General features: G+C 35.9%; 5 protein-coding genes across 5 annotated transcripts; 2 read left to right on the top strand and 3 right to left on the bottom strand.

Moving 5' to 3' along the window:
- Nucleotides 1-550: 550 nt before the first annotated feature.
- On the bottom strand, nucleotides 551-5,320 carry LOC100632232 (2,3-bisphosphoglycerate-independent phosphoglycerate mutase-like). The gene is made up of 11 exons (XM_003383841.2): nucleotides 5,207-5,320; nucleotides 5,004-5,087; nucleotides 4,873-4,958; nucleotides 4,279-4,395; nucleotides 3,919-4,051; nucleotides 3,605-3,783; nucleotides 3,411-3,504; nucleotides 3,234-3,343; nucleotides 2,720-2,995; nucleotides 2,312-2,564; nucleotides 551-894 (listed from the first exon to the last, which is right to left on the bottom strand). Exons 1-11 carry the CDS (start codon nucleotides 5,274-5,276, stop codon nucleotides 752-754), a joined length of 1,545 nt encoding a protein of 514 aa, XP_003383889.1. The 5' UTR covers nucleotides 5,277-5,320; the 3' UTR covers nucleotides 551-751.
- Nucleotides 5,321-5,377: 57 nt separating this feature from the next.
- Nucleotides 5,378-6,671, top strand: LOC109593754 (uncharacterized). Its single transcript, XM_020008798.1, has 5 exons — nucleotides 5,378-5,494; nucleotides 5,545-5,787; nucleotides 5,845-5,905; nucleotides 5,974-6,198; nucleotides 6,318-6,671. The coding sequence occupies exons 1-5, from the start codon at nucleotides 5,394-5,396 to the stop codon at nucleotides 6,630-6,632; spliced, it is 945 nt and encodes a 314-aa protein (XP_019864357.1). The 5' UTR covers nucleotides 5,378-5,393; the 3' UTR covers nucleotides 6,633-6,671.
- LOC100636651 (ubiquitin domain-containing protein 2-like) lies at nucleotides 6,588-7,799 on the bottom strand. Its single transcript, XM_011411620.2, has 3 exons — nucleotides 7,647-7,799; nucleotides 7,356-7,592; nucleotides 6,588-7,080 (listed from the first exon to the last, which is right to left on the bottom strand). The coding sequence occupies exons 1-3, from the start codon at nucleotides 7,717-7,719 to the stop codon at nucleotides 6,701-6,703; spliced, it is 690 nt and encodes a 229-aa protein (XP_011409922.2). The 5' UTR covers nucleotides 7,720-7,799; the 3' UTR covers nucleotides 6,588-6,700.
- Nucleotides 7,800-8,585: 786 nt separating this feature from the next.
- LOC105316606 (bromodomain-containing protein 8-like) lies at nucleotides 8,586-12,816 on the top strand. Its single transcript, XM_020008797.1, has 18 exons — nucleotides 8,586-8,676; nucleotides 8,719-8,806; nucleotides 9,760-9,829; nucleotides 9,873-9,922; nucleotides 9,969-10,003; nucleotides 10,049-10,142; nucleotides 10,215-10,298; nucleotides 10,370-10,976; nucleotides 11,021-11,215; nucleotides 11,266-11,365; nucleotides 11,407-11,533; nucleotides 11,579-11,662; nucleotides 11,747-11,815; nucleotides 11,877-11,919; nucleotides 11,968-12,053; nucleotides 12,101-12,149; nucleotides 12,197-12,260; nucleotides 12,598-12,816. Exons 1-18 carry the CDS (start codon nucleotides 8,655-8,657, stop codon nucleotides 12,729-12,731), a joined length of 2,001 nt encoding a protein of 666 aa, XP_019864356.1. The 5' UTR covers nucleotides 8,586-8,654; the 3' UTR covers nucleotides 12,732-12,816.
- On the bottom strand, nucleotides 12,751-14,827 carry LOC100636524 (peptide chain release factor 1-like). Its single transcript, XM_020008799.1, has 8 exons — nucleotides 14,804-14,827; nucleotides 14,679-14,748; nucleotides 14,560-14,607; nucleotides 14,393-14,497; nucleotides 14,226-14,281; nucleotides 14,074-14,176; nucleotides 13,866-14,012; nucleotides 12,751-12,940 (listed from the first exon to the last, which is right to left on the bottom strand). The coding sequence occupies exons 1-8, from the start codon at nucleotides 14,821-14,823 to the stop codon at nucleotides 12,794-12,796; spliced, it is 696 nt and encodes a 231-aa protein (XP_019864358.1). The 5' UTR covers nucleotides 14,824-14,827; the 3' UTR covers nucleotides 12,751-12,793.
- Nucleotides 14,828-14,833: the final 6 nt, after the last annotated feature.

Genomic DNA, 14,833 nt, shown 5'->3' with positions numbered 1-14,833 from the left:
GTATACACCCTACACACATACGCAATAATAAATTATTATTAGTAGAACTTAAATGAATCATGTGTCTCGTTTTGGTGTCATTGTGTCTCCATATAATGCCAGTATTGATAATCACAATCATTAATGATCTTCATTGGATTATGTCAGTATTGTTATTGCTACTCCATACCACTAATCACTACATGTACATGTATTGATATTAAAATAAAGAGTTGACCCTAAGAGAGTGTTTGTGTTCACCAGAAAGGATCTATTAGTAAATATGTAATAAAAATCATATCCTCTTTATACAGCTGCTGGCAATAAACAATATTAAGTCATACACTCAGTAAGAGAGAGTGGGAGGAAGAGAGAGAGAGAGAAAGAGAGATTAGGAGAGGAATGTATACCCTAATCTGCTAATAAGAGAGAAATAACACTATCTCTAGAATGTATAGACTGCGCTAATTAGCAAAAAGACATAATTCTAGCAGTAACATTATTTCTTTCTCCAAAACCATCCACACTCGTATCAAAACACAGGAACCACTGAAGAATAAACAACCATCACTTTATAGAGTATTATCACACAGGATAAAACAGCTCTACTTATGAATGAAATCAAAAAAGAACAACTTTCATTACTACTAATAATAAATTTATAACAACAACAATACTGATGCTAAACACATGTACAATTGTAATATCAGTGAAGGCAGCGACAAAACTAATTTTGCAGGTGCTACTATGATAGAGAAATTAATATTTATTTTTATTCAACTAATTTGTGTCCAGTCATTTCCGGAGGTACGTCCAGTCCCATTATTTGTAATACGGTAGGAGCAACATCAGCTAGTGAAGCATTGTGAGTGGGAGAAAGGAACTTCAATCCATTACCATGAAGACAGAATGGTACTACATAAGAAGAGAAAATTAATTGACATTTGTAGTTTCCCATAAAATCACGAAAATATTTAATTCTTGACAAGGGTCTGATTTAACATGTGTACATTATATCTATTGGCAACTCAATGATGCATAACAAACATAATGTAAGGAGAGATTTATTAGTACACATGTATCATTGCTATGGTGTGACAATCCTGTTCACAAATCTGTCGGACACATGTTCTCCCTTACCAACACACACACTCCTCATAAGAGAACATGTTCACGTACATAATGCGACATAGAAACACATCACATCATATGATTATTAGTAGGCAAATGTAGAATATTATGGAGAACACTTTCTGGATATTGCATTCAAAATTTTCTGTTCATGTGTATGTACATGTACATCTATAAACACAACCACACATCTTCCAAGTACATTGTGTAGATGTACATGTACACAATGTGCATATACAATATTTATAGGAAGTGTCACAAGGACTGATAATAATCATGACAGATCCCTGACCAGTTGCAGGGCTAGTTAGTGAATTCCCTGCATTCCTGCCATTAACAATGAATTACATTAGGAGCCAAATAAAGCTGAAGTGTACCAGAAAGGACGATAATTATAAAAACATCAGGGCCAAAGTGACGAGAGATGCAGGCAAGAATATTCACAAGTTATAATGACTGATACACTGTCAGTCTGTCTCTTTCACACAAGACAGTAACAATTATTATCATACAATAATTATAATAACAATAATAATACAGACACACTATGCATGCACATTACTTATAATCCAATGTCATATACATGTATGTACATGTACATGTACATGTACATTACAGTACGAGCTAAATGAAGAGATAAGGCTATTATACCACAGTACAGAGAAGGCGGTTCACAGCTGGGTCAATCATACATGTAGTTATGACATCATGAGTTCAGTTGAAATGTGATAGTAAATAACTGGAATACAATACTTAGTCATTGTAGTGATACTATTTGATTCTCTCTCTCTCTCCATTCATACTAATTTTGTCATACAAACATAACATGTACGTGCACACGTACATGTAGGAGGCACAAATAAATATTAGATATCAGATACATGTAATTATGGTGTACATGTACATGTATGTCTGATTTGGAGGAATCCATAGATATTTGAGAAGGAAATGAGATTAGCAAATGTAACGACAGACCCATACACTTCACTAAAGAGAGTTATTTGCTGTTTAAATACACGTACATGTATCTATACATGTACATGTACATGTAAGTGCATGACATTGCACAAAAGTAAGTTTAGACATACAAGTACAGTACATGTAGACCAATGATTTTTATCATTAATATTTAATTTTATTTATTTATTTATTTCTTGGCAAATGTATTATGTACATGTACATGTACTGTACATGTACATACCGCGAAATGTTGTGTGTTTAGTGACAGGTTTTCCTTCTTCATCAATCATCCGTTCGGCATTCCCGTGATCAGCAGTGATCAACAGTACGTAACCTTTCTCTTCACAGGCTCTTTGTATGGCACCAATCGCTTTATCAGTTGCTGCACAGGCTACCACTGCCGGCTCGTATTGACCTGTGTGACCGACCATGTCTGGAGGTGCAAAGTTACACATGACAAAAGAATACTTGTCACTTTTAATGGCTTCAACCATCTAAGAGGAGAGGGAGAGAAAATGAGGTATGTATAAACAATTGATTAAAGAATAATTCATCAAAATTTTTCTTCTACCTCCCCCCCTTTTTATTCCCATATTCAATTACATGTACATGTACATGTACATGTATATGTACATGTACATGTACTTACAGCTTCTCCAACTCCCTCTGCACTCATTTCAGGCTTTAGATCATAAGTGGGTACTTTAGGAGAGGGTACCATGCACCTCTCCTCCCCGTCAAATGCCTTCTCTAGTCCGCCGTTAAAGAAGAAAGTGACGTGAGCATATTTCTCAGTCTCGGCACAATGGAACTGTTTGAGTCCTTTGAGAGAGAGCCACTCGGCGAGACTGTTCTTTGGAACGGTAGGCGGGAATATGACTGGGAATGGAAACTCTTTCTTGTACTCTGTCATTGTATAAACAGACTAAGAAATAAATAAAAAATGATTAGTAATACAACATGTACATGTGTATACATACATTGTACATGTTCATGTACATGTACATTTACAATGTAGCTATAAAAAATTTGGCAAATTGACTCTAAGAAGAGGTTTGGTGACACCATACACACACCATACATGTAGATAGTAACACATGTATCTGAACATGTACATGTACATGTACAGTATGTTTAAATTGTACACACCCTATTACGCTTACAATATTCTTTGGAATGGTTTCAGTCTCAAATTGTGGTTTTATTCCGAATGCTTCCACAATTTGTCTCATCCTGTCAGCTCTAAAGTCAATGAATATCAATGTGTCTCCATCTACAGGAGGCAAGGTAAGTGAGAGTGGCTTAAATTAAACATACATGTACATGTACATGTATTTCACCTTTTATCTGTCCTTCAGTGTCCAGTATGACCGGTTTCATAAACTCGTCTGTCTGCTTTGCATCTCCATCAGCATTGTAACGTTCCTCCATCAGCTATACACATAAACATGTAAATCAAATACTAATACATGTACATGTACATGTACATGTACACGTACATGTAATTCACGCTCTCCTTTACTCTTCCTCTTACATTGATAAGTTTATCGGTCTCCACTTCCACTCCTTTTCTTTGTGTCATTCCTTCATATGCAATCTTAATCCTTTCATATCTCTTGTCTCGGTCCATTGCATAATAACGACCAGCGAGAGTAGCCAGGGAACCATATCCCAACTCTTTTAGGTACTGGAGGAGTCGCCTCACGTACGTTACTAAATTTATAAAATTATAATTAAGCATTCTTCAACATTTCACACTATGAGGAACTAATAAGTGAAAATATTTAACGAGGTTGAGGATAATTGGTTAAAGCCACGCCCAGTAATTAACTTTGAATATATAATTACCTCCACTAGTTGGTGAGGTGTCTCGGCCATCGGAGAAGAAGTGGACGAAAGACTTTGGGACATTATCCTTTTTAGCAGCTTTTAATAGAGCTTCAAGGTGATCGATATGACTGTGAACGCCACCATCACTTACCTACATGTACATGTACATATACATTGCGTATTATCATTGTGTACATGTAAAGTACATGTATTATAATTAAAAGTTAAATACAAGGATTACTTTGACTATGAGTCTATGATGCATATAATTGGCAATTATTGTTACTGCTGTTGGGTGGAGTACCACATGTAAATTGATGTAATACAAATATTATTATTATTATAACATTATATTTACATGTATATTTAATTTCTTACCAGTCCCAAAAAGTGGACTCGTCCGTTACCAGTTTTAGCTTTTTCAAATGCTTCCAGTAAGACTGGTTTAGTGTATATTGACTCATTAGCTATTGATAAGTTAATAGCAACAATATCCTACACAAAAAGATGAGGAGTATAACAGTCTGTACATAATTTTTGAGTAAATTTAAAAATTTGTAAAAAATCCAGTTTTAATCGGAGTCTGCCCAAACTTAAAACACAACATAAGAACATGTATATGCATCAGAAAATGTAATAAAAATTGAGAATTCTCTCCTAGTCATTTGGAAAAATCTGGCTAATGGCCCTGCACTATAGTACAGGGACTTTGGCCTGACTTTTAAGTAACTTTAAAAAATCCAATTTTAATCAGAATCAACTCAAACATTCCACACAACATAAGAGCATGTATATGCATCAGAAAATGTAATAGAAGTGTTCTTTTGTTGCCAATTTCTATAAAATCAATTGATACAGTACAATAATACTACAAAGTGACTACAATGCATGTACATGTATGTATGTATGTAATATGTATAATATATGTACAATGTACATGTATGTGTGTCTGTCCCTCCTAATACAATGTACCTGATAAGAGACTCGACCAGTTCCAATGGTATAGTGTCCAACTTCACTATTTCCCATCAGCCCATCTGGAAGACCCACGGAAAGACCTGTAGGATTCCAATTAAAGCACACTACCCTAATTAAGGACAAACCTGATGCATCAAGTGTTAGGAACTCTCCCTCAACCTTTTCAAGTGCATCCATTACCGGAGTCTCTGCATTCCTGATAGCATTACCTAATATTTATTAATTATAAACAAACCAAGTAATGATTCTATTTGCTCAATAAGTGCATTATAAATATAGCTACCACGCACATACCAATTATGACTAAATACACTGCATTTAATGATACCTTTAACTTCTTCTGATAGTCCCCAGCCGTCAATAACAACCAAACAAACTTTATTGCTAACTGACGCCATGACAGTTTGCACTTTACACCCTGGCTGTAGGCGTGGCTGAATTTGTGGGCGTTGGCATATATTTACTCTAATATCTATGGCGTTGGTTAAAAAAAGAAGGCGCGGCGCCATTTTAAAATGGCGGCTCTGAAGGTTTCAATAGATTTGAGTTCTACATGGGAATTGGGGCCTGAGAGTGATTCAAAAGACCTCAAAGATATTTTCTTGATAAATAAAAAGTATAATGACACCATAATATTTTATTATGAATTTAATATGTCAATTTTAGAACTCCTGATAATGATAATAATGAAGATACAAAAAGTGATGATGAGAAGAGTGTGAAATTATTCTCCTCCTCCTCCTCTCCTTGTTTTATATACATTGATGCTAAACGACTAAGTAATTACACTATGGTAGGGCTAGAAGTGATGAGCTCTTCACGTAATATTGAGCTCTATAGTGGACTCAGTGATACAACCAGTTACATTAGTACTGGTAGAGGTACTCCTCTTAAAAAAATCAAAGGAAGGTATTAGAAATATTAATATTGCATTTAATGTGACTATTTATTCTTTCACCCTCTCAGTAACATGTACAGATGCATAATGAGTTTTGAAGGAGAATCACTGACAGAATTATCATTGAAAGTAATTATATAAATAGACTAATAAGTAATAATTATTAATGCTATTAACTTGCTGGTACTTTTTGACAGTTTGTCTCAGTTAGACATCAACAGGAAGCACTCATTACTCGATTGTGTGTATCAGTTAATGAGATCAGTGAAGATGAAAGGGGACTAATGAGTGCAGGTATTACTAGTACTAGTCATCATCACCCAAGGCCAGATCAACAGATACAAGATATGCAATACTTAATGAAAGAAGCTAAAACTACCCTACCAATACCACAGTTATTATCAACACTGCAACGACTTCAAGTTGGTTTCAGCATGACTATACTAAACATATACTTAATGTTATGAATAAAATTCTTTCTATCAGTTATTTGTTGTAATACATTGTTCATTTATTGCTTTACTGATTCTTGTACATGTAGGAAGCCCCTGGTGTGGCTACTAATACTGATATGAATCAAATGATGTCTCTTTTTCGACAAATACATCAAGACAAGTCTGCTCCATTAAAAGATGCAAGACTAAAAGAGACTAAAATTAATGGATTGGAGGAAGAAGAAAATAATATTGATGAGAAAGATAAAGTCATTAATGGAGACACAGAGATAGAGAAATTAGAGACAAGACTAAAGGAATATATTGACATTAAGATGTCAGAACTTGAGATAAAGTTAACAGAACATCTGACACAATTAATACGCAAAGAAGCAGCACTTATTAATAATAATACAGAATAATAATGCGTTATTAAAATGATGAATGTCATAATTTTAAAAGTTGTGCGTATCTATGTTAAGGTGTCGTGTTATCGTACTATTGCTTGTATTATAAATCCTTTTGGAATGTCAAGTTGTCCTAGTATTGTAGAATCAGTTAGGATTTTTCCAGAAAACAGCATAGTTATTTTATCAGACTTAACATTGTACTCCTCCTCTAGTCTCTTCTTGACGATGATCACCGTGTCAGTAGACGATATTGTTAACTTGATATCTTTAGATTGATTTGAGAGTCTGATTTTAACATTGATTGGATTACCGCCTTTCGATATAATTTCATTCATCCTAACGTCAGTGGTGGTTGAATCAGTTGTGATACTATTAGATACAAAATTGGTTGGTCTACTGAGACAGTATGGAGGGATGGAGTAATGATTGCCTAACTCATCATAAGCATGAGTTAAACTACCTATAATATAAAAAAAGAAATTAAAGAGTTTACGAAAAAAATAATATTCATGGGATTATGATTATTTACAATGCATAATTCTGGAGGGATTAAATTTGCTATTTTGTCAATTAAAAAACGGCCATTTTTCAACCAATCTTAGTTATCTACACATTTTGAAGTCAAACGCATAATGACAACTTGCCCCCTCCCAATGTTCTTCTACCCAAAATCACCCGCTAAGGCTATACAGTACTTCTCTGACAAAGCTGATTTCTCTTTCCTCACACACCAACCATTGGGTAGCGATATATTGGCTCCAGTCAAAATGGCTTGTGCTAGATCGTAATCTTCTTCTTCAGCAGCTTCAATGGCTGCCTTCAATGCATCCCAGATCTCTCTCCGACCATCATATAGAGGTGAGGTCTCCCAGAATGTGTCTCTCTTCCCTTGTAGCTGCCCAGCAGTCAATGGGGTCTCACTCTTCCAAACAAACTTCTCTTGTAGTAGTGGCTGTGACTGGCCCATTACAACTAACGAAGAAAAAGGAGGCAGGTTGTAGTGTAATAAACCCAATAGTAAGTTACCATTTTGAATGTTCTCTTCATCAGTAAAGAGAATAGGATCTGTGTTACTTGGTTGACCCAAACAATTCCCCATGTTTATAACTCTAGCTAGCTCTACTGCTCTAGCTCTCTACTATCTATGGCTCCACCCACTTTTATTTCAACCACACCTACACTTTTTATGCATGGATACTGGATAGTCTGATATCACGTGAATGCTGCAATTTGATTGGTGCGCGAACGCAAACAGCACAAGTTCATAGAGTACTTGTGAATGTCTATAATAGCATAAAATTTTAGATCTTCATCACTATTATAATTGTAAAGAAGTAGCAAACATATAATGCAATTAGATAATGTCAAGTCAGTAGCCATTATGCTTTGATTCTGTAGACACCCAATCCTTTCAGCACTTGAATTAGCTTTTCACTTCTTTCCAATAAAAAATCCAACTTTACTTCCCTTCTCAAACGGCTTGATAGTTTCTCCAGAGTTAAATCTGGATGCGCTTTCAGATTTTGTGTCAATTTTAATTCGTTAATGGCAGAGTAGGTTTCAAAATTTAAACCCAAAGAATGATTCAAATCGATCCAATTGTCGCGAGCTTTTCTTTTTTGCTCGTCACTAGCAAAAATACCTCCTCCCATAAGTGAGACCGGATTTTGAAGTGCCTCATTCATCATGTGTAATGTGACATTGGTAGTCTTGGTACTCTGTAGATCTACACCGGTGTTGTCCAATATTCTTTTCACTAACTCTTTTTCAACTTTGACAGCTAATTGTCCCGTTAGCGATGGTATCTCAAGCTCCCGAGTTCGTGCCTCCAGAGCCTCGACCTTTGATTTTAGATCATCTTGAGCTTCTTTCAGGCCATCTACTTCGTGGAATAGAGCCATCGTAACTTCTCTTAAGTTCTCCATCCAGGACTTGAGCGATCCTCTTACGATCTTCTGGTGTGCACGTGTTTGAGCATGTACTTACGCGTACGTATGTGACATGCGTGTCACTGTCACGTGAGCTTGTTTCGAAATGGCTGCTTCTGGATTGAAAGGTATGCTATAATCTTTGTTCTTATTATTTTAGTGCATAATAGTGAGCCATAAAGAGCCGCAGTTTAAATGGACCTTAAGAGATCAACTGATACTGGCGTCTTCTGTGCAGAGAAGTGGGGATCAGAATTGGTAAAAAAAAATTAATAATTATTAAAATATATAAACTAGGTGAATGTAAACATTGAGGGGTGAGCATGAGCCATCAATTAACATGGTTTGAATAAGATTAAACTAAATAAATTAATCAATCCAGTAGTGATGGGCGAGTCTGGAGTCTTCGATTCCAAATGGAATTGTACTCGTATTGAAAGAGAAGTAGGAATCGTTTGAAATGATTCCGAATTAAACTACACCCAACCACACCCTTTAATATTAATAGTAGTCAATTAATTAGTAGCTGATACCTCAATTATTGCATTTTTATTGCTGTAATTGATAACCTGCATGCATCATCAGCCCCCATCTTCGTCGTCGGAGTCTGAAGTCTGAACAGAGCAAACTTCGGAGCAAACACACCAACACAACCAAAATAACCCAGTAAAAAGGACAAGAATGACTGAGTGCTGCCAGTTTGAGGAGATATGCAACTAAGAAACAAAGCCAGACTTCTATTCAAGCTCTTCCACAATCTTAATAATGAGGACTAAACCTAGAGGGGGCTAAACTGCTATTGCGTTTTATTTCAATTCTCAAACCGAGACGGTCTCAAACAAACTGAAAAGTTAATGGCAAACTGACTTGTTGTGTGAATCAATTCACACAACTGTACCTTACCAAAAAGAATATTATAACTTAAGTTTTCAGAGCTACTCAAGTAGCCTTTAGATAGCTCCCCTCTCTAGTCTTATCTAGAAGTTAGAAAACTCAAAGTGAGTTTGTCCCGTTTTAAAACTGCCATCTTGTTCATTTTGAACACACACTCAAAATTAATTTTGTCCGTGTAGTCCAAATTTATCAATAGTATACTGATTTTAAAATCATTATCCTCTGCTTATTATCAAGAAGTAACGCAAAATAGACCCTGACAGATTATAGAGGATCTCGCTCATGCTCGCTCTAATTATCATTCAAACACTCTACAGGGTTTCAGTAAGCAGGGCTATTAGACCAATCATAGAAGAAACTAGATCATCGGAACATTTCTCACAAAAAGTAATAAAAAGTTAAAATTAATAATTAATTATTAATAATTAAGAATTGCGCCATCCAATATGCTGCCATGCTTGATAAAGCATCCACTCCAAAGTAAGTTGATCTTTTGAACTTTGACCTTTTGAACTCTGACCTTTAGACGTAAGAGAAAGGAGGACGGTGCCCCAGACGTTGGTAAGGTAAAGCGTAACCATGCACTGTGATCTCTCTCTCTTTTAGTGGAAACTGTTGAAGAACAAATTGTACGACATTTAACTAGCAAAAGAATAAAAGAACTTGACAAAGCATTGGTGAAAACAAGAGAAGAATACACGTAAGATATACAATGTACATTGTATTTTATTTTTATTACTACATGTATTGCATACAACTCTCTCCCTCTCAGTGCTCTTAAAAAAGATATAGAGTTATTAGAAAAAGGTGAATTAACAGATGCCCAGCTACAGGCAATGTGGGACCAGATGCAACCGTAAGTGAAGACACATACTGTGCAACATATCACCACCACATCTTCATTACACCTGATGTATGCCACTCTAGTGACATAAAGCCAGCAGCCCCCACCATTAAGAGCCCTGTGATGAAGATATCTCCACTTGTATCAGCTAGTAGGAAAGAGACAGGAGGAGGAGGAGGAGGAGAAATTAAAGTGGAGAAAATTCAAGAGGAACCACCTCTTAAACCAGTAGATGCTCCACCAAAGCCCCCAAGTAGTTTGGTATCTGTAAAACATTCCCCACCTGCAGAAGCACCTGTACCTGCAGGTGGGAGTGTTACTGATAGTGTTAGTGAGACTCCAGAGGCTAAAGCTTCAGAACCCGATCCCGTTCCACCTCCTCCTATTGATGCTGTTAAATCTCCTACTACCGTTCAAAAAGAGGCGGAGCCAAGAGAACAATCCACATCCATCAACGAGGTTGCGGATAAAGAGGTTACACCAGAAAAACAAGAAGAAGAGAAGCCATTGGAAGTTGTTGACGATCCTTCACCAGAGGAAGAGACTAAGAAAGAAGAAGAGAGAGAGGAAGAGAAAGAAACAAAGAAAGAAGACACTAAAGGAATTAGGATTGTTCTAGATAAATGTACACCATATCATCCCGTCTTTAATAAAGATGAAGAAAAAATGGAAGAGGAAAAGAAAGAGATGGTAATTTAAAGAAAATATTTAATAATATTATCTTTAATTTTTAGGCTCCGCCCTCTGGATCTGAGAAGGAGAAAGAAAAAGAGGCGGAGCCAGTAACCATAACTACGCAGGAAGAGAAAGTACATGTACAAGAGGAGGAGAGGGTTAAAAAAGAGAAGGAGGTGACTCCGCCTTCCCCAGCTACCCCACGACAACTGAGAGTGAGAAAACAGGAACATGTTTCTGATCCTTCTGATATGGTGAATTATGTAATAGTGGGTGTGGCCTAATTAATAATTAATTTTAATAGGCCACGCCTCTAAGAGTTATCAAAGCACAAGAGAGTGGTAAAGTTCAATCGGACGAAGAAAGTGGTGGGCGTGTAAGAAGAGGACGTCCTCCTGGAAAGAGTGAGTTCTAATTAAAGCCCCTTGCTTAGTTTTCTTATTAGGAGGTAGAGGCGTGCGTGGGCGGCCGAGGCTAGAGGTGAGAGACACACCTCCTTGCGAGGAAGAGTCAGAGGAAGAAGTTTTATCAGCTTTTAGTTCTGCTGTGTCGAGTCCTTGTCCTTCACAAGGGTGGGTGTGGTCATTAGTTATTAATGGTTATTAAGTTGCTAATAGGGACACTGATTCCGAGAATCAGCTCTCATTCCGGAGCTGGAGAAAGACCATTATGTTAGTGTGGAGACATGCAGCTCAGCATAAGTTAGTGATGAGAGTTTTTTCAGAGATTTTTATTAATAAAAATTTCCGTGCTGAAATTATTCATTATTTCTTTATTATTATTAGATATGCTAATTTGTTTCTTCATCCAGTTAAAGAGGAGAATGCTCCCGGCTATTATGATGTTGTATTAAAGTCAGTCTCTCTCCCTTTCTCTCTCCATTTATAACCTCCCCCCCTCCTCTCTCTCTCTCAGGCCAATGGATTTAACTACAATAAAGAAGAACATTGAAACAGGAGTGAGTCGTCATATGACTATCATGTGACTCCTATCATATCTCTGTTAGGTTATCAGGACTGACGTTGAATTCCAACGTGACATGTTGCTCATGTTTCAAAATGCCTTCATGTACAACAGCTCCGATCACGACGTGTAAGTAATTAGGGGCGTGGTTTAAACTTGTATGACCACACCCACAGGTACAAGATGGCAGAAGAGATGAGATATGATGTGATGGAAAATATACAAGTAAATATGTCTATAATAATTAATTAATTAATTGTGATATAATTTAGGAATATTTATTGACTCAGATGATGGTACAGTCAAGTACAACATCGAAACTCCTCAGAAGCAGCAGTGAGAAAGGGAGGGAGGGAGGGGATCGGAGAGGTTGTAGTTTGTGGTTTTGATTCTTATTTTGTTGGAAATTAATGATAAACAACAAGTTTTGGCCAAAGGCCATTGGCATTTGGCAATAAATAGCTTCTTTTAAAATTGACTTTGAAGCAATCCTTTATTTATCAATGTCTTTGTGCTATGTACATTGATGTCCTACATGTACTAGTTGCTACAACCTTAAATCATTGAGTTATGTATGTTTCAATACTGATCGGCCTAGCATTGTGTAGCACTATATAGTACAGCATTTACATTACCAGTACATTTGTGATTATTCTTATTATTCTATTGACAGATAAAGGATCGGAAGAGAAGACGCCAGTTACAGGTTCTATGAACACTAACAGGAAAACCTCTGGTGGAAGTGGAGGGGGAAATGACGATCCTATTCCTTCTGGCCGTAAAAGACGCCTGAGATTAGAAGACTAACTTGATAATTTTAACATGGTTATCTTTAAAAATTTGATGTGATTACACTTTAAATTACACATCTATTCATTTTGTATTAGCTCCAGCAGTGATTGTCTGTTGGAGTGTTGTTGTAATGCTTCAGTCATTTCATGAAGTAGTTCAGTTCCACTCATGAAGTCAGTCACACTGTGTACTGTGTAGCCTATCCTGTGATCAGTAATTCTGTCCTACAGGAGGAACAAGAGGTAATGAGTCACAAATGACAGTGCACATGGTTGAAACAAAATACCATTTTATGCACAACAACAGCAGTAGGATAATTTTAGAGTTATGAGTATTTAAAAATAAGCCAATTTTTTAAAAAAGCAAATACACATGGTTTTTTCCGAAAAATGGCTCCAAAATTACCCCAAATTTTTACTACATTTTCTGATACATATTGATGTCCTTATGCTGTGTAGAAAGTTTAAGCTGATTCCGACTTCAATTTTTCAAGTTACGGCCATTTTAAGAAAACGTCAAAATTCTGAAAAATACCCAAGGCTATAGCCCATGGTTTTTTCCAAAAAATGGCTCCGAAATCACCCCAAATTTTTATTACATTTTCTGATACATATTGATGTCCTTATGCTGTGTAGAAAGTTTCAGACTTTAATTTTTCAAGTTACAGCCATTTTAAGAAAATGTCAAAATTCTGAAAAATACCCAAGGCTATAGCCCATGGTTTTTTTCCAAAAATGGCTCCGAAATCACCCCAAATTTTTATGACATTTTCTGATACATATTGATGTCCTTATGCTGTGTAGAAAGTTTGAGGTAATTCCGACTTCAAATTTTCAAGTTATGGCCATTTTAAGAAAATGTCAAAATTCTGAAAAATACCTAAGGCTATAGCCCATGGTTTTTTCCAAAAAATGGCTCCGAAATCACCCCAAATTTTTATTCCATTTTTTGATGCATATTGATGTCCTTGTGCTACATAGAAAGTTTGAGCTGATTTCGCCAAATAATTTTCAAGTTATGAGCATTTTTAAATGAGCAAATTTTGAAAAAATCAAAGGCTATTTATTATAGCCCATGGATTTTCCAAAAATTAGCTCCAAAATCACATCCAATGATACTAACCCATCCGATGGATTTAATGTTACTTACTTGTAAGAAATTATATGTTCTTATTCTCTCGTGTCTTTCTCCAGTTCCTATCTGCTCCATTCTCTGTCTTGCTCTCTCATCATTCACTCTCATTCTCTCCTTCTCGTAAAGTCTAGCCTTTAACAACTTCAAAGCTTTCGACTTATTCTAAATAAATTGAGAATCAATCAAGAACTCTCTCCTTGTCTCTCCTCTCCCCCTCCTTTACTCGATGCTGTGACCTTTCATCTTGTATGCTGACTGTTATACCAGTCGGTATGTGAGTCAACCTTACAGCGCTATCCGTTGTATTCACATGCTGACCTCCAGCACTAAACAATAATTGATCACATGACAGTCATGTGATAATAAGTTACATACCCACTCGCTCGAAATGTCTCTATTTTAAGGTCCTTTTCGTTAATATTTGATTGAACCTATGTTAATAAAGAGAGAGAGAAATGTATGGACTAGTTTTATGAGATTATACATTGTACCTATAATATATGTAACATGTACATATGCTGTGTGTGTGTGTGTGTATTTACTTCAGTTGGTAGTGGTAGTATGGCTACTGTTATAGTGCTAGTGTGCATCCTGTCCCTTGATACTGTTGCTGGTATCCTCTGGACTCTATGGACACCAATCTCATACTGTGTTAATTAATTGATTAATTAATTAATAATAATTAATATAATAATGATAATAATAAAACCTTTAATGTTCCAAATACTCCTTTACCGTTGATGCTAGCACTAGCACTCTGAAGGATAATAATAATAATAATAATAATAATAATAATAATAATAATAATAATATTAATAATAGACTAACTCTATATCCTCCAAGGTCATTCTCATTCATTGTCAGTAATTCAAAATGCCAACCATTAAAACTAGCATATCTATAACATTATTGTTATCATTTATTATTATTATTATTACTACTACTATCATTACTTTTGATACATTTGAAACATTTCAGCTGTG

The sequence above is a fragment of the Amphimedon queenslandica genome, unplaced genomic scaffold (assembly GCF_000090795.2).
Source record: "Amphimedon queenslandica unplaced genomic scaffold, v1.1 AMPQUscaffold_13506, whole genome shotgun sequence".
NCBI lineage: Eukaryota > Metazoa > Porifera > Demospongiae > Haplosclerida > Niphatidae > Amphimedon > Amphimedon queenslandica.
The sequence above is the reverse complement of the archived record's forward strand: the minus strand, read 5'-3'. Positions and strand labels throughout refer to the sequence as shown.